The sequence below is a fragment of the Dryas octopetala genome, chromosome 7, assembly GCF_963921425.1.
Source record: "Dryas octopetala chromosome 7, drDryOcto1.1, whole genome shotgun sequence".
Classification (NCBI taxonomy): Eukaryota; Viridiplantae; Streptophyta; class Magnoliopsida; order Rosales; family Rosaceae; genus Dryas; species Dryas octopetala.
The window spans coordinates 9,559,604-9,582,706 of NC_141372.1; the positions used below are offsets into that span (position 1 = coordinate 9,559,604).

Sequence of the window (23,103 nt, forward strand, 5' to 3'; positions counted from 1 at the left end):
CCTCACTGTTTTCCCTCAGTAACAATTCAAATGCAACACTGTTTTTAAGTCTAACCAAATGCCCCAGTCTGCAATAAAGCAGATAGTTACTACCAAATGTGAGATTCCAATTGTTACTACCAGCCAGTAACAATTAGACTCCCACATATTTGTCAATATCTAATTTGTGAGATTCCAATTGTTACTACCAGCCAGTAACAATTCCAGGCAGTGGCAATACATAGGTAGTGGAGATATCTAATTTGTCAGATTCCAATTTTTACTACCATCCAGTAATGATTAGAATCCCACCAAATGTGAGATTCTAATTGTTACTACCAGCCAGTAACAATTAGAATCCCACATATTAGATATTAATCTATATCAGTTAGACGACTACCATATGCATATAGATCAATTAGTATCCCACATATTTGACATTGGGGAATATTACATAAACATAGGCAATTTAACCAGACAATGACATATATTACCAAGCAAGCCAATAGTACCTGTTTGTCAGTAGCTTCTTCTTCTTCTTCAATGTTTTATTGAGGTAGCTTCTTCTTCTTCTTCTTGGATAATGTTGGTCAGTAGTTATTAGGGTTTCCTTCTATTTTCGAGTCTGGAAAACCATTAAAAAGCAACCGTTTAGTAAATATCGAAATGGGTTTATGGCTATTAGTAGATATTGACAATACTGTCTTTCATTGAAATGGGTCTAGGTTTTTCGTTGAAAATTGTTTTTGGTACTCGGTTCAATATGTAATGTTTTGTAGAAGAAATTGTACCTGGAAGTCAGTAGCTATTGAGGTAGAAATTGGGTGTCGCTTCTTCTTCTTCCTCGACAATGGTGGTCAGTAGCTACCAGGTGTTGTTTCTCTTTGCTTGAATCTCTCGTTCAGAATAGGTCTGTGGGTTTTTATTCTTCAAGGCAATCGAAAACGGTTTTTGTTCTTCGTGTTTGTGATTCCAGAAGGCTCTGTGATTTTGTTTTGATTATAATCATCTGCTAATACAGTTTAAAGACGTTTTAAGAGGTTAATTGCAGTTATGGCAATTAACGGATAGTTAAAGGAACCGGTGGCAGGGCCCGTAATTTTGCTGCTTTTTAATGGTTTTTGTTGCGAGTCTTCCGGGCCATTTTAAAAGTGGGCCGCGTTGGTACCGCATTTTTTCAACTGGGCCGCACAGTCAGGGTTATTTAATATTTGGGCTTTAAAAAAAAAAAACCCAATAATATATATATATCATGTTTGAAATTTTGAATATAATAAGCTTAAATATTTAGTAATTAGTAATTCAATTGGTGGGATATTCTCAACTGTAGAATTGCCTCATATTTTCAATTCCCCTCCCTAATAAAAAAAAAAAATAATTACATGTACGGAAAAATGTGGGTGTTTGTGTTACCAACTTACCATTTATGTTATTATGATACACATATATTTATAATGTACATATGTTTATATTAATATATAGTATTAGTCATCTTTTTAAAAATATATGTTATATGTATCATACTAAATAAATGATAAAATATATAATATGGAATAAATTGGCATAATTTCGGAAATATCGGATCGAAATGCCTTCGAAACATTTCGGAATTTTTTGGATCGGAATTCGGATCGGAATCGGAATTTACATAAACATTCCAATTCCAATCCAATTTTTTTCAGAATTTTCGGATTTCGGCATTTTCGGATTCGGAATAAAAATGGAAATTTTCGGATAGGAATCGGTCGGATTCGGATTTTCCAATCCAAATCACACCCCTAGCAAAGAGTGAGAATTCATGAATATAAGAAAATAAGATCATTTACAAACCTGCGATAAATCTATGTATAAAATACTAACAATTTCTTTTTTTCTTTTAGAAAATCAGATTATCTCAGACATTATCTTCTTCTTATACAAACATAGCTTTGGCGCAAACTGCAGTGAAGTGAACAACATGTCAAACAAGACAATTCGGCTCCTCGGTCTCCAATGCACATTAAAACTTAAACAAGAAAGTACAAACTTAGCTAAAGATTAGTGGTCATAAAATGAGGGCGTGCGTTGGGTTTATTGATTCAAGAAGTGACAACAAAATGTAATCTTCAGGCTCATGATGCACATGCATGACTAAAGATCGATTCAATTGCAAGTGGGGGTTGAGAGGAAGCTTCTCAATTCTCTTAGCACATTCCAACATGTCAAATTATAAGCACTCATAAAAATCTTAATTCTCCAAGACAGGAAAAAAAAACAGATCAGGTACTATTTAGTATCGTTTTGAACAATAGACATGGTTAAAGTAAGTTCAGATCGACTTTCAATGAGGCAAAAATCCAACATACAGAACCAAATAGTACATGTAATTGGAGTAGATCGAAGATGTACAAACCATTATAAAAGAAGGAAAATTATTGAATCTTGCGTACCTTAACATGATACTGATCTAATTAGTGATCACTAAGAGAGTAAGAGAGAATGAGCATAACCTAATTGAATAATTTTATCGTTATCAGACCATTTAAGTAATTTTATCACTAACAATGATCTGATCGGTGAAATGGGGTTGGTCGAACATCAATCTTGAAGCGAATTACAAAAGATGCCAGGGTCATGAAAAAAAAAGAAGAAATGATCCGACCAAGAAAATGATGACAAAGATAAAGAGCCTTTGAAACAAATTACAATAAGAAAACATCTAAAAAGAAGAATCAAACAAACTGATGTTTTGGACGGATTTTGGACAAATAAGACCATTTATTAGGTCAAATCAGCATTTTAAGTTTTTCTAAACTTTTGAGCAATTTTGTAATTGTCATTTATTGTTTTATGTATTTTGTTTGGATGACATGTTTACCTTTTGCTAGTTCCCTAGAGTTTGGTTGGTAATTAAACCATGTTTTGGAATTGTATTGGCAGCTTTTGGATTAATGATAATTGAGATTTTTCTCAAACCCTTCTATCAACTTGGTATCCTACCGAATCAACAAGGTTATAGAGCCCCGGCCTATTCTTGGTATTATCATTTATCAATCAAGAGTTTCAACGAATCTAGGATTTTGTGTGCGTTCATCACCTACACTGCGTCACAGCTACATAGCATTATTTACGGCACCAACTGCCATGCAATAGCTATAATTATTCTAAGGGGGCCCTGTTCTCTCTTCTGTAATAAGTTGGTAAGTCTTCCAGGGTTCAGAAGTCTTTCCAATATTTCTTTCAGTTTTATTTCTTTTCTTTGGAAAGACTTGTGTTTTGGGGAATTCCTTGGAGTTTTTCATACGCTTGAGTCAAAGTCTTTGTCTGTCATCTTTAAAGACTAAAAAACAGCTCATCCACTTGAGTAGAAAAAGACTAAGAACAGGAGAAGAGTGACAGCACGGCAAGCATGTATCAACAGGTGAATTGCAAAGAGTGAGAATTCATGCAATATAAGAAAATATGCCAGAGAGCATATTTTATCAGCATAAGTTCAATATGTCATGGTTTTTGTTAGTTATGGGTTACTAGTGACGGATCTAGGAATTTTATCCCGGGAGGTCAAACCATTCAGACATTTTGTCGAGGTGTGGGCGTGCTTACAGGTGGTCATTCGGAGAGTCAAACCAGTGATTTTAACAAGGATTTTCCGGCGGATGGGTGGTCAGACGACCAATGTTGTTCCTTAGTGGATCCGTCCCTGTGGGTTCCCCCATTGCTACTGAGCTAAAGATAAAATTAACAATACAACAGTAAAATATATTTTCTCTCATACTAATTACATACTGGGTATCTACTATATATAGAACAGGGAAAGTAAATAAGTATTTAATAGGATATATAGCAATCAACCATTCCTCTAGCCCATAACAGTGTCAAAGTCTTTGTCTCTTATATTCACAGTAAATTCACTTTAATTAAGTCCTGGACGGTGGCGGGCTGGGTCGGGTTGAGGCCCAATAAAGTTCACAGTGAATTTTATTGAGGCCCAATAAAATTCACTTTATGTTCCTCAATAAAGTTAGGTTTCTGTTTTGGGCCTTTGGCCCCCAGTTACCAAAAAAAAAAAAAAAAAGATGCAAATGTTGCATTTCTTGTTAAATTGAATGAAATGAAATTGATAGCACAAGGCTAGGGAATCTTTAGGTGCCAACAATCATTCAATCAATTCTCTTTGTTTCCTAGTATGTTCATGTTGTGCCCACTGAGATTGGATTTAATGGTCGTGTCTAAGGTTTCAGACTCGAGCCTGGGCTTGATGTTTGGTCCGGGTTCAGGTCCAGGTTCTATAGCCTTGAAATTTACAAATAAACCCTATGTTGGTTAATTTTTTTGGTACAATTTCTTTTTGGGAATTTTTTTTAGCAATAATCCAATAGCTAGTTAGTCTAAAATTAGATAAATTCAAAAATCTGATATTTTAGGTTCACTTTCTGATTTGTCTCTTAAAGCCCAACTAAATTTTCAAATAAAAAAACCCCAAACTAAGTTTTAAATTATTTATGTAATTTACGTTTACCTGATCATTTTATAGTTATATTCTTTATAGTTAATGTTTTAAAAAAGTATAATTTAAAAATTTATTCATTCTGGTCCATTCTTAGCATTTGAATGTTTTCTAATTGTCAATTAGTAACATATTCCATAAGTAGTATATGACAAAAACAATGTAAATGACTATTATTTTGACGAAATTGTGGCAACAATTACTTACACGTTGTGAGACAATTCTAAACGTTCCTTTTCAGTATCGGGGCTGCTGAAGTCACTCACACTCAGAAAGTTAGAAGGGATGAGGTGTCTGGTGGAGCAGAGGCTATGAGTCATGACATCACTGCTGGCCCAGGTATGTGGGATCATCGACTTATCGACTCCGTGTATGGACATGTTCTTCATCAAATGTTCCCATGCATGGCTGATTGATTTCGTTTAACTGTTCATTCAATTTGTCTACTCATTGATTCATAACAGTCATTCCCTAGCATTCTTGACTATTGGTTTTTTTCCCTGTTTGACTCTTTTATCTTTCTTTTTTTTTTTTTTTTTTTTAGGTGTGCATCAGCCAAGTTTGAGAAGAAAATGAGAAATTTTCATATATGGTCTTGGTTTTGAGAACCAATATTCAAAATATTGTAAGAGTAATACAAACTCAAATGCATATTGCTGGTATAACTGTTTGAAATGCATATAATACTGCTTGAAATGCATATTGAAGGTATAACTGTTTCATTTAATGTGTGCAATGTGCTTATAATAGGGAAACCAAATGATATATCAAGTAACTGGTGGTGTTTAATATCATCCCCTGTCATCTGGGGGCAGCAACTCTACTCTTGTTCAGTGTCAAGCTGGCACTGGACCTACCTATCTTTGAACATTAGCTAAGAAGAAATCTAACCTTACATTAATAATCAATCTCACCAACTCTTTCTCGGTTAATGAGGCAGAAAGTGTGATATTTATTTCTGCTGTTTCTGTGGATGCTTAAAATAGTCCAAACCTAGTCTGATAATTGTATAAGTGTTAGGGGAAGTCCAACTGTGAACCCCGGGCACCAATCTCTGATGACTAGATCACATATATTGCATTGTGACTTGTGAGGAATTACATATAAATTATCATGCCTCATTGTTGGATGTTCTTAGTTTCTGTCAATTTTTTTTCCTTCTGATTCATGTAGTCCTCTGCAAGTTTCTCGGATGTTTTTGGTCACTTCAATAATATAAATCTCCTGTTGGTAAAGTCAACTACTTGACTCTGCAATTATCATCTACTTGACTCTTGGTAGGGGATGATAGGGTCTGAGTTTAAGGAACAACATACCAATTGGTAAAACATGTGAGCTAGCTAGTTTTCAGTAGCAATGCTGAAAATATATGAATGAGGATGTCAGATATCCTGTGTATGGCAACAATGAGAAAAGAAATTAAGAAAAGGGAAATCAATGCAAAGAGCAAGATTGAGGTGTTGTTTCTAATATGATTGGTCCAACTCTAGTTTCTTGCGGATTAACCGATTGGTAAATGTGCTTTTTAGGACCTGAATAAAAAAGGACAGGACTTCCTTTTTGGCATAAAACACAAAAAACAGAGCTTGACTGACACCAAACATCCGTACACATTGCATAGCAAGGAGACACATCTAAAGAATGCTTGATCAATTTGAATAGATTATCTCTGTTGTGTTTGTTTAAATTGAGAATGGTAAAGTTGGAAAATTTATCAGGAGGTGATTGTTCTGTGGATCCTATTTGTCAAAAGTCCAGCACGAGAGTGGTGGGATGAATTGGACTCACTATTACAGTTGAATCTAACAACAGGACTTAAAGGCTGAATCTAACCCTGGGCAAAATTACTGTTGTCCCAAACCAGGACTTAAAGGCTGATTATATGCTTTCTGTAGGACCTACTCTTTTTTTTTTGTTGAAAAGACTCTGAACTTGTTCTGTCCATTTTTCTGTTAATCTCTTGCAGTTTATTTTTGATTCCGCTGCAAGATTTTGTGTTGAGATTGCAACTCAACGCCATGCATGCTGTGTACTACAAAAATGCATTGCACATGCCATTGGGAGACATCGAGATAAGCTGATCACCGAAATTTCCAGAAATGGGCTTCTCCTATCCCAAGATCCTTATGGCCTTATGGGTAACCATCTACAAGTGTCTTTTAAACGTACTTAATTTCTTTTCCTTGCTGACCATAAATCCTTAATATGATATGGCAATCCATAATATTTATATGGATATGTACTTTTTTTTTTTTTTTCTTGTGGAACTAAAATTGTTTCCCATCAGCAATTCTTTTGATCCACTTCAGCTGCAAAACATAAGCCTAGACCAGGAACTAAATGAACACAAGGCTGATCAGTTTTATATATTGATATTTCATGCTTACAGTGACATGATTGTTAAAGTTTATAAGAATCTATAGGTTACGTTACAAAACCATTGGGCTACTTCTATTCTTTTTTATTCTCTTTTCCCAAGTTAAATATTCAATTTCTTATGTTACAATTCACTATATATCAGTCCAAAATCTCTCTACATGAGTAATGATTTAATCCTGCAAATGCCATTGAATAATTCATTCCATATCTTTTATTCTGTGGGACAATTTTATTTGGCTTTCCAACTGAAGTGTGGTTTTATTTTGGTTTGATTTGGTACACAAAAATTATGTTGTTCAGTATGTCATAGAGCTGAAGATCCCATCTGCGATGGCCAGATTGATTTCTCAGTTAGAAGGACACTTTGTACACCTCTCCATGCAGAAATGCAGTAGTCATGTGGTTGAAAAATGCCTTAAGTACTTTGAAGAGAGCCGACCAAGAATCATCCATGAATTGCTCTCAGTTTCTCACTTTGAACAGTTGCTGCAAGACCCTTATGCTAACTATGTCATTCAATCTGCTCTTGCAGTACGTTACCAAGGTACATCTCTCAAAGTGATTTATAACTCTCTCTCTCTCTCTCTCTCTCTCTCTCTCTCTCATGTCCTAATCCTTTTTCTTCATGCAAGGTCCTCTTCATGCTTCTCTGGTTGAAGCAGTCAGGTCTCATACAATCTTACGCACCAGCCCATACTGCGAGAGGATTTTCTCACGGGACCTCCTGAAGAAGTGATGAGTGTTTTAGCCTAAATAGAGAAGTGTTGTTGTCCCCTAGCTAATATATAACTGCTCTATCTTGGTCCCCTAGCTAAGATATGGAATGTCTGTGAAAATTTTGTTACTGATCCCCAGGTGAAGTGTGCAATTTTGGCTTAATGGATGGCATTAAGAAGTCTGAAGGAGTTAACACAGTGTTTTGCTTCCAGTTACTCATGATGCAGTTGCTTCTTGTAATATTCTGTTGTTTTGTGTCTTCATCCGTTGTTTTGTGTCTTTATCTGATGTCTTGTGTCTTTATCTGAACTTATGATGTATGATATTTCATCTGTGATGTATGATATTTCATCTGTCAGAATAGGGAATTTCTGATTCATGTTTTGTAAATTTGATGTCCGGATTTCTTTCTTGAAGTTTAGATCGTTTATATAGAGCCAATCGGTTTTTTGTGTTATATATATACAGTGCATGTTGCTCCCCTTGCGTGTAGTCGTGCAACTTTCCAGGTACAAGCACTTCGTACCATGTACAAGTTACAACCCATCATTTTAATAAAATCTCCCTTTTTCCCTTTAACCTTCTTTGTACAAAAGAAAAAGAAAAAGAAAAGCAGAAATCCTATATATATTAGTAAAATGAAATCAGCAGAAAAAAAATAAAGGGCACTTCGCACTACCACCTCCCAAATGTTTATAAAATAAAATCCCATGGGTAATTGAAGCTTTGCATCACAATATAGAAAACCCAATCATTCATTAATTGCACATGGACACTCTCTTTCCAAAACCTACTATCTACCAACAAAAGGTGAAGCAAATTAAGAGAAAACTTGGTAGCAAAGACCTTCAATATCCATTATGTCATGGTGGTTAATTTGGTGCTGAACAAGACTTTTAACTTGAGCTGCAAGAAAGATGCACTTCAGTATTGAGAACCAAGAAGAGTGCAACCCAGCTCAAGATTAGGCCCAAGAGAAGCCGAACTATCTGCAACATACACAAAACAGCGATCTGACCATTCATCACTGACAGTGTGAATGAAAATGAACAAAAGACTGCTCATTCCCATTATCCATCATGAAATAGGGTTGGTCAAGAATTAATCTTGAAGTGAATTACAAAAGATGGAGCATGTTATGATCCGAACAAAAATGATGCGAAGGAGAAAACAATAAGAAAGATAAATAAGTTACTGAGTAAAAACCACACTCAATAACATGACCCCAATTTTTGCTTAAGTGATGATTCAGTGACTAGTCAAGCAAACATAAATCTGATCCTCATATTGACACTCGAAACAAATACACCAATGACACAAACAACTTATTACAAATGCATTCAAGAACCTGGTGACAACCTAAACATTCAAAGGACCCATCACAGTAAGTATCACAGTGCTATCAACAACTAATTAAAGTGGTGTGTGAATAGATTTACATATTTCATTTAACATTCAAGAGTTTAAGTTGTCATGCTCAAGTGTGAAATATGTGTTTTCTGTGTTTATGTTTTCATTTTAATAATAAGCAACACAAGAGAAACAATTAAGGTAGAATACATACAATTGTTCACCCAGAAAACCACTAAAGAGTTAAAAAACTGGGGTTTTTTTTGGGATGACCGGGCAATCCACTATCAAGTGTTTCAATATAAGAAATCACACAAACATGCTCATGCAATTACTTAAGTCCTAATTTTAAGTGGCAGCTTCTTACCCTTGTGCTTCCTTCTGCAAACATCTTGATCAAAGCAATCAGTCAATCATGTCATTGGCAGCTCATCCTTGAGCTCTTCAAAGCACGACAGCGACGGCAACCAAGCGAAGTGGATCCAACGAATGCAATGGGATGCAAGTATGGATTCTATAAAAATCAGCTCCCTCAAGTTACAAAACTTAAAGAAGTCGATGAAGAATCCAAAATCTAAAATCTATATGAGTGTTTGATGATGATGAAAAACACATAAATCACACTCAGATTTTAGAAAACAAACTCAGATTTTAGAAATCAATTTTTCATAAGAAAAATAAAAAAGGTAAGAGGAAAGTGTGAGCCGTACCCATATTTTTATCAAAACCAATCTCACCTAATTTTGGACACTTGGAGGATTCTTACTTGGTTTAGCTAGAGGACAAAGCTAGCAAAAGGAATATCCATGTATCATGCCATGAAAGGATAATGATGAGAATGATGATGTGGGTGAAGAAATAAATTGGACATGAAGAATTTCAGAAAGGGAATGTTTTCTGCTATGTGTGTGAGTGAGTGTAAGTGATGATGAAAAGTGCACGTGAGAATGTATTAAAACATATATCTGAAAGCATGTGCACTGCACATATCTATTAAATCACGAATGAGCTTACACACAATAGAGCCATGTGTAATCAAAATGGGCAATGTGTAATGGGCTTGACACATTAAACATGTAATGGGCCCACTTACAAACACACTCACATTCAGCACATGCCATTTTAAAAATGAAAATAAAGTCTGAAAGCATTTTAAAGACTCATCAAACATGCAAAAATATTATGCATGAAATGCATTTTACCTTAGAGCATGAGGTTTTTGAACTTCAATCTTGATATTTTCAACCCAAAAAATCAAACCTTAAGAAAATAAAATTTCTAGAGCTTGTTGAATGTGACAATGGTTGAAAGATTACAATGTTTTTGACAAGGAGAAGCCAATTTCTAATTACCTAGAACTAATAGACTTGAAGGCTCAACATATATTGTCACTTTTGCTTTCTAATCCTCTCCATGTGTAAGAAAATTGAAAACGAGATGGCTCTGTTTGTAAGTGATCGAGTCTGTGATCCTTTGTTTCAAAATATATAGGGTCTTTGTAGCTGTCCATATTCCATATATATCATCGCCATTGCAATTACTTTCACGTCAAATTCAACTGACCTGTTTTTCTTTATTGAATGTTTTATTTTGTTAATTAATTTTGAAAATTGAATTTGTTATTTCTGAATTTGAGCCTTGTGGGGTCTTTTATTCTTTGTTAGGGTGGTGTACAAACTCAAACTCGTCTGTATGTGTTGCTGCATAGCCTGCAATGTCTTGTAGCAAGTCTTTTTGCATTTAACAAATAGGTGTATAAGAAAGCATGGTATATAAAATATATCAAACCATTTTTTATTCTATTAAGTTTCTCACAAGGAAATGCAAACTTTTAACTTTGAGGCATCCTACGTGCTAGCCATAGACACAAGTACATGAAATAGATTACAATTAGGTAAAGTTGAAGAAGAATCTTTTTTTTTTTTTAAAGAAAGCACACAAAAAGTTAAATATGTATAGGAAAGAATCATATTCCTTAGGTAGTCATAACATTGAGAGTCAGCAATTCACCAAATGTTATCATACGCAATGGCTTTGACAAATGCAGCCTTTGAGCAAAGAAGTGTTGAGAAACTTGTTTCATTGTTGGACGGGATTTGGGACTAGCATTCAAGCACACAAACGCTGTCTTCACAAGAGAGAGCACTTCCCCTGCTTCTTGATGTGTAGGAAGGGGAATGCGTTGGTCCAAAAACTCCACAATTGGGATTTGATGGGCTGATAATGCAGATGAAGACGACGAGGATGATGATGATGACGACCCTGACGCTAAAGATGAGAGAAGATCTCCGGGATGCCTTCCCAAAATTATTTCGAATGTTACTACTCCGAAGCTATACACATCGCATTTCTCATTCACTTCCATTGTATAAGCAAGCTCTGCTTAAAGAAAAAGCTCATAACAAAGACATTGTCAGTATATAGATATAACGATTCAATGAAAGTTTAAAGAAATTAATTATATCTTTCATAAATTGTATCATGCTAATAGTGATTAATTAGAAGTGTAACATGTTCAACCTTAATTAACCTCATCCTAACCATGAAAACGAATCATTGGCATAAAATATGTTAAATATACAATAATATAAAAGACATAAAACCACAATATTACCTGGTGCCACATATCCGTATGTGCCTGCAAGGGCAGTCCAATTAGTTGAGTCTGGGTTCAAAAACTTAGCAGTGCCAAAGTCTGAAACATTGCCCTCATATTCAGAATCCACCAAGATATTCTTGCTTGATATATCTCGATGCACAATTGGTGGCAAGCACTCGTGGTGCATGTAGCACAAGGCATGAGCTACACCTTTAACAATATTCACTCTTTTACTCCACTCCAATTCTTTAGCTTCATCATCTTTGCTCAACATTGTAGCCAAGCTACCCATTTCTAGATACTCATACACCAAAAATGAGTGTCTTTTATGGGAACAAAAACCATAAAACTTCACAATGTTACGGTGTCGTGTCTCTGTTAGTACTCTTATCTCATTCAGGAACTCCTTTTGAATGTTCTTTTCACCATTGCATAGCAGGTGGAGTTTCTTCACGGCAACTATGTTGGTGGATGACAAATTTGCTCTGAAGACACTTCCATGGCCTCCCTTCCCAATGCAATATTTAGAATCAAAATCTTCTGTTGCCCTTATGATTTCCTCATACATCGTTTTTCCATCAAAGTTTAATACTGAAAAATAAACCTCTTCATGTGTGATGTTTTCTTCTAGATGTTGATGCTTTTTGTTTCTTTCCAGTACAAAGGCAATTGTAAATGTAGAAGAAAGAAGTACAAGTGCTGCCACAAGAGAAAATGTGATTACAAATATGAGTTTGTGGTCTTTTTTCTTTTTTGAGACAAGTTTGCAGGGTTGCAAATTAGCTCCAACATTGCCACACAATCCTTTGTTCCCTTGTAACACTTCTGGGGGAGCATTTTGAAATGCGCTGATGTTGGGAAGGGGACCTTCCAAGTCATTGTAGGATATGTCAACATGCCATAAGCCGTGCATGCCTATAAAACTTGTTGGAATGAAACCAGAAAGATTATTGTGGGAAAGATTCAGCTTCTCCAAACTCTCCATATTGCTCATTGCTAATGGTAACTTACCGCCAAGCCAGTTACAACTTAAATCAAGCTCGGTCAAGTGAACTAACTCCCCCAACTGAACTGGAATTCCTTGATTGAACTGGTTGTTGCTCAAATTCAAGTAGAATAATTTGACCAAGTCACCCAAAATGCTAGGAATTGAATCATTGAATTTGTTTGTGGACAAGTCAAGATATTCAAGATCAGTCAGTGATCCAAATTCGAAGGGTACACGACCAGACAGTTGATTTCCACCCAACATTAGCCTCTCTAAAGAAGTCAATCTCCTAAACGTTTTTGGGATCATCCCAACTAAATGGTTTGAAGAAAGATTGAGTTCATGAATTTGGATTGCGTTACCAAGCTCAGGTGGTATACTACCAGTAAGGTTGTTTCCTCCAATTCGTAAGGTTGTTAAATGTGGGCACTGTCCCCAATTGTGTGAAATTGCACCATAAAAGTTATTGTCACTTAGATCTATAAAATGAAGATTTGGATAGACACCAAAATCTTCAGATATATTGCCTGTCAATTGGTTCCCGTCTAAACGCAATCTAAATAAGCTCCTGCAGGTTTTCAAGCTTTTGAGGATTGGACCAATCAAATGGTTGTTGCTTACTGTAAAGTTTACTAGTGATCCACCTTGGCAAAGGTATTGGGGCAAATAACCAACTAATTGATTATTAGCCAACTGCAAGTTAGTCAACCTCGTGAGATTTCCTATCTCTTGGGGGATTGAGCCAGAAAGTCTGTTATTAAGGAGGTATAATATGGTTAACTTTTTCAAGTTTCCAAAATTTGGAGGGATGTGACCTGTTAAATTGTTGTTGCTCAACTGTAGAACCACAAGAGATTTCAAGTTCCCTATCTCTTTAGGAATGGTATCAGAAAGGCTATTACCAGAGAGATATAGACTGGCAAGATTTGTTAGGAGACCGATTTCTGGTGGGATTTTTCCAGAAAACTGATTGCAAGACAGATCAAGATAATAGAGTTTTGAGAGGAAACTGATCTGAGGTGGGATGGCATCGAAGAGATTATTCATGTAGAGGTCAAGACGCTCAAGATTAGGGAAGGATAAGAATGAAAATGCATGTAGCGTACCTTGTAAACCAGAGTTTCTAATCATTATCCAGTTGACACTTCCAGCAGCGTTGCATGCAATACCCGTCCAATTGCATGGGCTTGTATTTGGTTTTGGATTACTGGAAGAATTGGTGGCATTATTATTGGGAAGGTAAGTCCATGAGGTGAGATGATCGAACTGGGTTTGGTTTTGAAAGCTGGCTTTCCATTTGAGAAGAGCCTCTGCTTCAGTAGAACTAGCAGAAGCAAAGTTTGGTAATGAAACAAGCTGAACATACAAGACAAGGCAATAAGCTAGAGAGCATATTTTATAGTAATACGATGAAGACGACATGGTTTTTGTTTGTGTTTACAATTACTTCAGGGTCTTATTTATAGTGTGTCATGCAGTATGTTCCCTGATCTTCACTTTCCACAATAAATTCACCAGTCTTCAGGTTTAAGACTTGGAATGTGTTTCATGGCAAAAAAAAAAGACTTGGAATGTGTTTCATGGCAAAAAAAAAAAAAAAAAAGACTCGGAATGTGTTTCATGGCCAAAAAAAAAAAGACTTGGAATGTGTTTCCAATTTTCTCCTTCACTTTTCTTTCTCAATCATAAGTCTTTGTGCCTTTATCTTTAAAGTTAAAAGCAACTTTTGCACGTTATTAGATGTTTGACTCGTGGTGCATATCCACCAGGCATGAGCTTTGTCGTCATTGCTCAACATTGTAACATAATATAGTTTATTTTATTTTATTTGCCATGTTGCACATTTATATCTAAGAAAAAAACGAGTCCAAATCAGCAATATGTCAGTAACTCACGGAGAACTAACGGAGACGTTGAAGGATGAATGATATTGCAATATGGAGTAAACGTTGTGCATGAAATTGAAAAGTTTTAATTCTCATGTATCAAATTGAAAAAGCCACCATTTTTTTTTTTGTCAGAAGAAAAAAAATCCCACATAATTCGTATTGGTAAATTCTAATTGGGCCAAGAAAATCTGTATAAGGAGCCAACTCAGCAATTTGAGCGTGTCCATTTAGAATTACTTATTATAAATAGGCCAAGTGGCCCAAGTCCCCTATCCACAAGGCCTATTTCTCATGTTGCAAAGGTGTGTGCACGCAAGATGTTGGCAGGGCCACCGGAGATGAAGAACAGGTCAAAAAAAGTTGGAGAAGACGACAGAAAAAAGGAGGCAAACAGTCCAAGCATTCCAATATGAAGAAAGAGCGTGCCCTGCACGTGCTTATGTAACTGATGATTCCTGCTGTCTCTTTGAAGAGCAATGCTGCTGTGCTCCACATTTTTCACTCACTTTCACTGTGGCTGAGGTAATTAACATTCTCCAATCTTTCTCTTAAACGGTTAAACCCCAAAACTTTCTCTTTAAATTGTTTATGTAACTTTAGTTTTAGTTCATCATCTCAATAACTACATTCTTATTCTTATGCCTTTTTTTTTTTTTTTTTTAAGAAAAAGAATTTAATTCAGCTATTTGCATTAGGAGATAAATACACTTAATTTGAGACTTTTAACACACTCAAATTTAGTTACTTATTAGAGATTCTCAGTTGCCAATGTAATAAAATATTGAAGTATATCTCCCTAATGCCGTAATGGGTTAGGATTAGAATATGTCTAATGGTTTGATTCCGTACCACAAAAAATATTGAAGTCTAGTAAATATCTTCCAGGATTTAAAAAAGGGGAAAAAAAAGGCATACGAGCATGTTTGTGTAGTTGTGATTAATAAGCGATTAAGAGGTTAATAATTTTGCAAGGACAATATTTAAACTTGAAAAAGATAGAAAGAGTAGTCCAAGATTTTAATCATGCTGAAAATAAGATACATGAAGAAAGTTGCAATGGAAATTAAAAACTAAGAAATACTCAAACCACTAACATATACTTATGTAGAGCATCTTATTTTTGTCTCATACTAATAGGATACACAATTCAGATCCTCATGAGTTGTTCAAGTGTAATGTCTGGCTGTCTATAGAATATGCAGTTTGGGATGATAACGCCTGAGAAACCATCTGCATAGTTGGCCTAGATTGTGGATGGAAGTGTCTGCATTCAATTGCTAGCCCTGCAATGGTTATGAGTACTTCTTCCTGTACTTGAGGTGTAGGAGGTGGAAGGCGTTGGTCCAGTACATCCTTCAGCAATATGTTTGCATTGGATGATGGAGACGAACAAGAGGAGATGAAATTTCTCAGATGCTTTCCCATTATCACTTCAAGTGCCAACACTCCAAAGCTATAAACATCACATAGATTTCTCAGTTACCTTCATTGTGTAAGCGAGCTCTGCCATGAAAGGAACAGAAAATTATCGCCATTAATACAATAATACCTAAACTTAATGCAAAATTTACAAAACATTTAACTGTTTTACCTGGTGCTATATATCCATATGTTCCTGCAGGGGCAGTCCAATTCGAGGAGTCTGGGTTTAGTTGAATTTGCTTAAACTTTTTGATCTACATAATCTACATTGTTCCATTTAGCTCATGGAGATATTATTACAAGTACATGACTCCATAGCTATTAGTTTTACGTTCTCATGTTGGCATTCATAATTCTAGTTCCATTTTTCAGCCTTACAATATCCGTGTTGTGGGTGGTGCTAAATCAACTTCCAGATACAAATGAAGAAAGCAGGTGTTCCAACTGTACCAGGAAGGGATGGATTACTACAAGTATATGGTTTGACTTTGGGTATTATACATTTGAACACCTCCAGAACTAGATAGTTATAGGAAAATGATTTTACATTCATTTACGTTAAATTTTTTAGACTACTTTTTCTGCACAGCACAGAGGAAACTAGGAATGCAGTCAGGGTTGCCAAGTAGACTGGCTTTCAGGTTAGCTCAGAAAATTCATATGTTAAACATGCTCCTAGTGTAACTAATGATTTAAAACTATAGACTTATTTATGAACTGTTTGCCAATAATATGTTTCTTCAAGTTAAAATAAGTCTAATTTAGAGGAATACATGAGGCTCAATAACTGAAACTTAATATTTTGAGTTTGAAGTGTGACTTCTGATCAAGCATGGTGATGGAGGTTGGTAACAAAGACTTCAGTCAGGGCTTGATTCCTAGACAACTATTGTGATGGCTAACCTGTTACCTATGACCTTTCAATGAAGTCATATTCATCATTGGGCAGAAAACAATGTAAACCAACACCTTCACTAATGTGTTATGTTTTTACTTGAATGATTAAACATGAAACATTCAAGACTTAAACGGAGTAAACATGAAAATTTTTGACAGATGAAGGTGGGAGAGGTTATTGATTCTGGACTTTCATTTTATTCCTTAAACTCTGATTTAATGAAACCCAAGTACAATTTCACCTGTAATTTTCTCTGTTACTGTGAAGTGACAAACAAATTTTTCTATTAAAGGCAACAACAAGGACCAAGTTTCTGAAGGGTGTGGCATGCATCTTCCAAAAGAAGCTGACGAGTTTTTGAAGTTGTTACAGGTACTGCACCCAGTGCAATTTCTTCCCTATCAGTGATATCCTCATTGTGCACTTGACAAACCAGTACTTGCTTGCAAACTATTGTATGAAAGAGTAGTCCAAGACTGTAATCATGCTGAGAGCAATATGCATTTAAAAGTTGCCATGAAAAAAAAAATACTGAAATCATTACAATATGCTTAAACAAAAGTATCTTATTTTTTTGCCATAACCATATTCATAGCTTGCCCAATTCAGATCATAAGGATTTGCTCAAGTGTAATGTCTGGTTCTTGTTTATAGGAATGCGGAGTTCGGGATGATAAGACCTGAGAAACCATGTGCATTGTAGGCCTTGATTGTGGATTGGAATCTCTGCATGAAATTGCTAGCCTTGCAATGGTTTTCAGTTCATCCTCAACTTGAGGTGTAGGAGGTGGAAGGCGTTGGTCCAATACATCCTTCAGCAATATGTTTGCACTGGCAGATGGAGACGAATGAGAGGAAATGAAATCACCCAGCTGCATTCCAGTTATAACTTCCAATGCCAGAACTCCAAAGCTATAAACATCACATTTCTCTGTTACCTTCATTGTGTAAGCAAGCTCTGCCAACAAAAGAAGAGAAAACAATTAATATATAGACTTAAATATTAATTCAGAAAATATTAACTATGTTACCTGGTGCTATATATCCATATGTGCCTGCAGGGGCAGTCCAATTCGAGGAGTCTGGATTTAAAAGCTTAGCAGTTCCAAAGTCTGAAACGCAAGGCTCATATTCATAATCCAGCAAAATGTTTTTGCTTGATATGTCTCGATGAACAATAGGTGGTGAACAATCATGATGCATATAAGACAAGGCATGGGCCACCCCTTTCACAATGTTCACCCTTTTACTCCAGTCCATTCTTTTAGCCTCATATTCGTTGCTCAAGATTGCGGCCAAGCTACCTTTTTCTAGATACTGATACACCAAAAACGAGTGACGTGCATTTGAACAAAATCCACGAAGCTTCACAATGTTTCGATGGCGTATCTCCATTAGTGCCCTTATTTCATTGAGGAAGTCCTTCCGAGATGTCTCCTCACTATCAAGTAGTGGATGCAGTTTCTTCACTGCAACGATGCTGCCGGATGGCAGGTCTGCCTTGTAGACACTTCCATATCCTCCCTTCCCGATGCAATATGCAGCATTGAAGTCATTGGTTGCCTTTATGATTTCCAAATACATTTTTCTCCCATCAAAATCTGATATGGTAAAAACTTCTTCATCTTGCATATCACTCTGTTCTGTTCGCTGGACTTTCTTTCTTCTTGTTCTAATGATGGCAACTCCAAGTAAAGTAAGCAAAAGCACTCCCAATAGAGGGAAAATGATTAAAAATATGAGTTTTCGGTCCTTTTTTGAGATATGTTTATTTTCCACTGACGGACTGCAGGGTTGCAGTCCTTCAACATTGCCACACAAACCTTTATTCCCCTGTATTGAGGGAGCATCTTGAAATGCTTTGTTGTCGGGGATGGGACCCTGCAACTGATTGTAGGATATGTCGATGTACAACAGGCCAGGCATTTTATCAAAACTTGTTGGGATGAGACCGGAAAGATTATTGTGGGAAAGATTCAGCTTCTCCAGGCTCTGCATACTGCTCATTTCTGGTATGTCACCATCAAGTGAGTTGTGACTCAAATCTAGTTGGTTCAGGGGAACTAACTTCCCCAACTGGAATGGAATTTCTTGACTGAACTTGTTGTCACTCAAATTCAAGTAGTTTAAGTTGTACAAGTCACCTAGAATGCTTGGAATTGAACCATTGAATTTGTTTTTGGACAGGTCAAGGTACTGCAGATCAGTCAATGATCCAAACTCTGAAGGTATCTGACCCGAAAGTTCATTTCCATTCAACAACAGCTTCACCAAATTAGTTAATCTCCCGAATTCCTTTGGAATCACCCCAACTAAACGATTTGAAGAAAGATCTAGTTCATGAATTTGGGTTGCATTGCCAATCCAGGGTGGTATGCTACCAGTAAGGTTGTTTCCCGCCATTTGTAGGGTTGTTAGTTGTAGACATTTTTCCCAGTTGTGTGAGATTTCACCATAAAACTTATTGTGGCTTAGGTCTATATATCGAAGATTCGGATAGACACCAAAGTCTTCAGATATATTTCCTGTCAATTGGTTCCCTTCAAGGCGGACTCTGAATAAGCTTTTGCAAGTTTTCAAGCTTTTGGGGATTGGACCTATCAAATTGTTGTTGAATACTGTAAAGTTTTGTAGTGAACCCCCTTGGCAAATTTGAGGCAAATTACCAGAAAAGTGGTTAGTATCCAATTGCAATATAGTCAAATTCCCTAGTTTCTCTATCTCCTGGGGGATGGAGCCGGAAAGTTGGTTGTCACGGAGGTGTAAGCTTTCCAAGTTGCTCAGATCTCCAAAAGAAGTGGGAATTGAACCATTGAGTTGATTCTGGCTCAAAGCTAGGATCACCATTGACGTCAAGTTCCCTATCTCTTTAGGAATAGCGCCCGAAAGCTTGTTTTCGAAGAGATAGAGATTGGTAAGGTTCGTCAAATGACCTATGGATGTCGGGATTGAACCAGAAAGATTGTTTTTTTGAATGCACAGTTCCACTAGAGACGTCATATTTCCTATTTCTGAAGGGATAGAACCGGAAAGCTTGTTGTTGTACAAGTACAACAAGGACAGATTTTTGAAGTTCCCAAAATTTGGAGGGAAGGGACCAGTTAAATTGTTGTTGTTCATGCGCAGTGCAACCAAACTAGAAAGGTTTCCCATCTCTGGAGGAATGGGACCAGAAAGTTGAGCATCAAAGAGATTCAAATGAGTCAGGGAGCTCAAATTACCCAAAGAAGCTGGAAGCGGACCTTCTAGATTGTTCAAGTCCAGAGAAATCTCGTAAACAGACTTTAGCCGCCCTATTTCTTGTGGAATTGAGCCATTTAACTGATTTCTACTGAGGTGCAGGACCTCAAGATTTGTTAGAAGAAAAATTTCTGGTGGGATTTTCCCAGAAAACTGATTGTAAGATAGATCAAGATAGGTGAGTTTAGAGAGGGAACTGATCTGGGGTGGGATGGTACCGAAGAGTGTATTTAGGTTGAAGTCAATATATTCAAGATTAGGTAAGGACAAGAATGATAATGCATGAAGCGTACCTTGTAAACTAGAATTGATAAGTTCTATCTTGATGACACTTCCAGCAGTGTTGCATGAAATACCAGTCCAAGTATTATTGCATGGGCTTGCATTTGCTTTTGGGTTGCTTGAAGGATTGGTGGTCCATGAGGTGAGATTATTCTGGGTTTGATTTTGTAAGCTGGCCTTCCATTTGAGAAGAGCTTCTGCTTCAGTAGAGCTAGCAGAAGCCAAAGCATGGTTTGGTTGTGAAACCAGCTGAACATACAAGATAAGGCAATAAGCTAGAAAGCATACTTTATGATAACAAGTTGGAGATTCCATTGCTCTCAGGTTTTTGGTGTGTGTATAGAATGTCAAGAGTGATGGCAATTAAAAAGCTGGCCTTCCATTGATAATTTATATTATATGGTTTGAAACTGGTGATGGTGTGCGGAAGACTTTGTAATTTCTGCGTACACTTTAGTCAAAGTCTTCCTCATTGAAAACCGAATGCAAAAAATTAATGCATTTTCTCGTTGGGTTGATTGACACTAGTAGGCCAGTTGTTTCAAGCCAACTGGGCGAACGTCACTGCTGATGACATACTCATGTTGCAGATGCATGACTACAAATTCATCTGCGGGTTCAGGGGAACCTTCTCATAGACTTTCGTTGCATGACTTGTGGGGCTTGTGGATGTCCACGTACTGACGTACTGTTACTTTTTTTTTGTTTTTTGGCTAAGTGAAGAATTCCATTAAAGAACAAAGCCCACAAGCAATACAAAAAAGACTAGAGCATCAAACTACAAGCAACCAAAACAAATACTAACAGCTCATCACAGTAAAATCAAACCAAATTAGAAACAAACTACATAGCAGTAAACCCCCACTACACCTTCAAAGGACAGAACCTAGTCACTAGGCAGCCCATCACTCCAAAATAATGATGGGCTGCCATAAAACTCCACCACCAGAAGAGACAGAAGAAGGATGATCCTTGGCATTATTGGAGACCTGAGCTTGGAAAAATTCTGATAAGGACCTCATAATCAAACAACAAGCAAAAGTTGGATCTAGAGGAAGTTTCTAAAAGATAGCTTTACATCTCATCTTCCAAATGTTCCAAAAGATGAAACATATTCAAGTTAACAGATAAGCCGAATCCTTCTTTGCCTTTTTAAGAACCATCCAGCAACCATTTATCCAACTGCGTGATGCTTGACCTATACATCCACAACATAGCCAAGACAATCACACCAAATTGGAGCCACCATATTGGACACAGAGGCTGATTCACAACCTTTCTCAAATGCAAATTCAAATTTGTTGCAAGAGCATTCGAAAAAGCCCTCCACATAAAATGCTTAACCTTTGGCAAAGCATTAGCCTTCCAAATATGCTTCCACACACTAGCATTCGATTGATGGGAGTTATGAGGATGAACCACATTAGGAATTGGCCTATTAGAATGGCCAAAATGATAACCAGATCTGACTGAATAAACTCCAGAGCTAATAAAAGGCCATATCAACCGATCCTGATGTCCACTGTTACTAATTAATCAACAAGTCACATACTAAGCATGAAAATCTTAACTGTTCCTAGCCAGAAAAAAAAAAAAAAAAAAGATTATAATTCAAGAATTTTATCGACCAAGACATAGTTAAAGTTCAACCTATAATGAGGCAAAAATCTCACATTATACAAAAAATAGAAAAAGGGAAAAAACACATATTGGAATTGTTGTAGAATCTCGGCTACTCTCCTTTGCCTTGTCACGAATTAATAACTGGAGTATGAATTTTAGCATTGATATACCAAAGTTGGAAACTTATTCTTAAATCGAATTTGTTCAGAATCGGCATTTCCAATCGAACCTGCATCACGCAGATGATGTCATATATTAAGTTGAAGAAGACCGAAAAGGAGAAATATAATCAAAACATAGATAAGTCCAAGTCAATTTCAGGGTCACAAAGCAAGCTTTTTATGCCTGCACTGCACTTCGTCCTTACTTTTACTGGGGCCTGGGGTTCGCTCTTCCAAATTTCCAATCCTTCTCTTAAAAGTTAAAACTCAAACTATTCTTTAAATTATTTACATAATTGACTTTTACCTCATCATCTATTCATCTCCATAATTACATTTGGTTTTTTTTTTTTGGCCTTTTCTTTTATCTTTGTTTTGAAAAAATAAAAAATAATTCGAATATTTACTTTAGGGAATTAAATTTCAGATTTTATTTTCAAACACAATTGCACAATTTCAATGATAAATAAGCTCACCAACAAGTTATAATATATGTATTCAATCTGGTACACTAATCATCTTTCAAATGCTTATTATAACTATTACGAATTCTCGCATCCACACCTAGTCTAGTCTAGATAAGATTCTATACAAGAATTCTTTATGTCAATCATGTACATAAAGTTTGTCTGGACAAGATCTTATACAAAAAAATTTTAGTCTGCAGGTTTTTGCATAGTTTTCTTGACGTACTATTCTTTTATCTGCTTTGGCCCTCTTCCACCCTTTTTTGCTGCGTATCAGGGAAATTTTACAAGAAAATGTGAAATTGTCATTTATGAGAGAATCACTGGTTCCAATTTTTGGAGAGAAATTCTATTGCTGTTTTGCATTGTTGATTTTGTTAATTTTGAAAAGAGTACCGGTATTCGAATACAATTTTTTTTATCAATAGTCCCGACATATTCTATATTCTCATTTTCACTTTAAAAAATGTTAAAACTTTTTAGTAAACCCAATATATTTTCCTAAACTACTCTTACTAAAATCCAATATCACACCCAACAATTCAAACAAACACACCCAACAAATACACCCAATAAACACACCCAACAATTACATTCGACTCCATGTTCCTTGTTGGATTCAG

At 36.2% G+C, this 23,103-nt stretch overlaps 2 protein-coding genes across 3 annotated transcripts; both read right to left on the reverse strand.

The window, feature by feature from the left end:
* Positions 1 to 10,886: 10,886 nt before the first annotated feature.
* LOC147279454 (uncharacterized) lies at positions 10,887 to 13,929 on the reverse strand. 2 transcript variants are annotated; one of them, XM_086250551.1, is made up of 2 exons: positions 11,526 to 13,929; positions 10,887 to 11,290 (listed from the first exon to the last, which is right to left on the reverse strand). In XM_086250551.1, the coding sequence occupies exons 1-2, from the start codon at positions 13,918 to 13,920 to the stop codon at positions 10,887 to 10,889; spliced, it is 2,799 nt and encodes a 932-aa protein (XP_086106677.1). In that variant the 5' UTR covers positions 13,921 to 13,929. The 2 variants fall into 2 exon arrangements, with proteins under 2 accessions (XP_086106677.1, XP_086106676.1); XM_086250550.1 differs by having other exon boundaries at positions 10,887 to 11,293.
* A 3,255-nt stretch (positions 13,930 to 17,184) lies between these two features.
* LOC147279455 (uncharacterized) lies at positions 17,185 to 20,597 on the reverse strand. The gene is made up of 2 exons (XM_086252523.1): positions 17,739 to 20,597; positions 17,185 to 17,665 (listed from the first exon to the last, which is right to left on the reverse strand). The coding sequence occupies exons 1-2, from the start codon at positions 20,542 to 20,544 to the stop codon at positions 17,313 to 17,315; spliced, it is 3,159 nt and encodes a 1,052-aa protein (XP_086108649.1). The 5' UTR covers positions 20,545 to 20,597; the 3' UTR covers positions 17,185 to 17,312.
* Between the last annotated feature and the right edge of the window lie 2,506 nt (positions 20,598 to 23,103).

Excerpts from the sequence above, each read along its gene's own strand:
- LOC147279454 (XM_086250550.1), bottom strand. The coding sequence starts at position 13,920 with ATGTCGTCTTCATCGTATTACTATAAAATATGCTCTCTAGCTTATTGC. Across the intron at positions 11,294-11,525 it reads ATACGGATATGTGGCACCAG|CAGAGCTTGCTTATACAATG; the intron begins GTAATATTGTGG and ends TTTTTCTTTAAG.
- LOC147279455 (XM_086252523.1), bottom strand. The coding sequence starts at position 20,544 with ATGGAATCTCCAACTTGTTATCATAAAGTATGCTTTCTAGCTTATTGC. Across the intron at positions 17,666-17,738 it reads ATATGGATATATAGCACCAG|AGCTTGCTTACACAATGAAG; the intron begins GTAACATAGTTA and ends TTTTGTTGGCAG.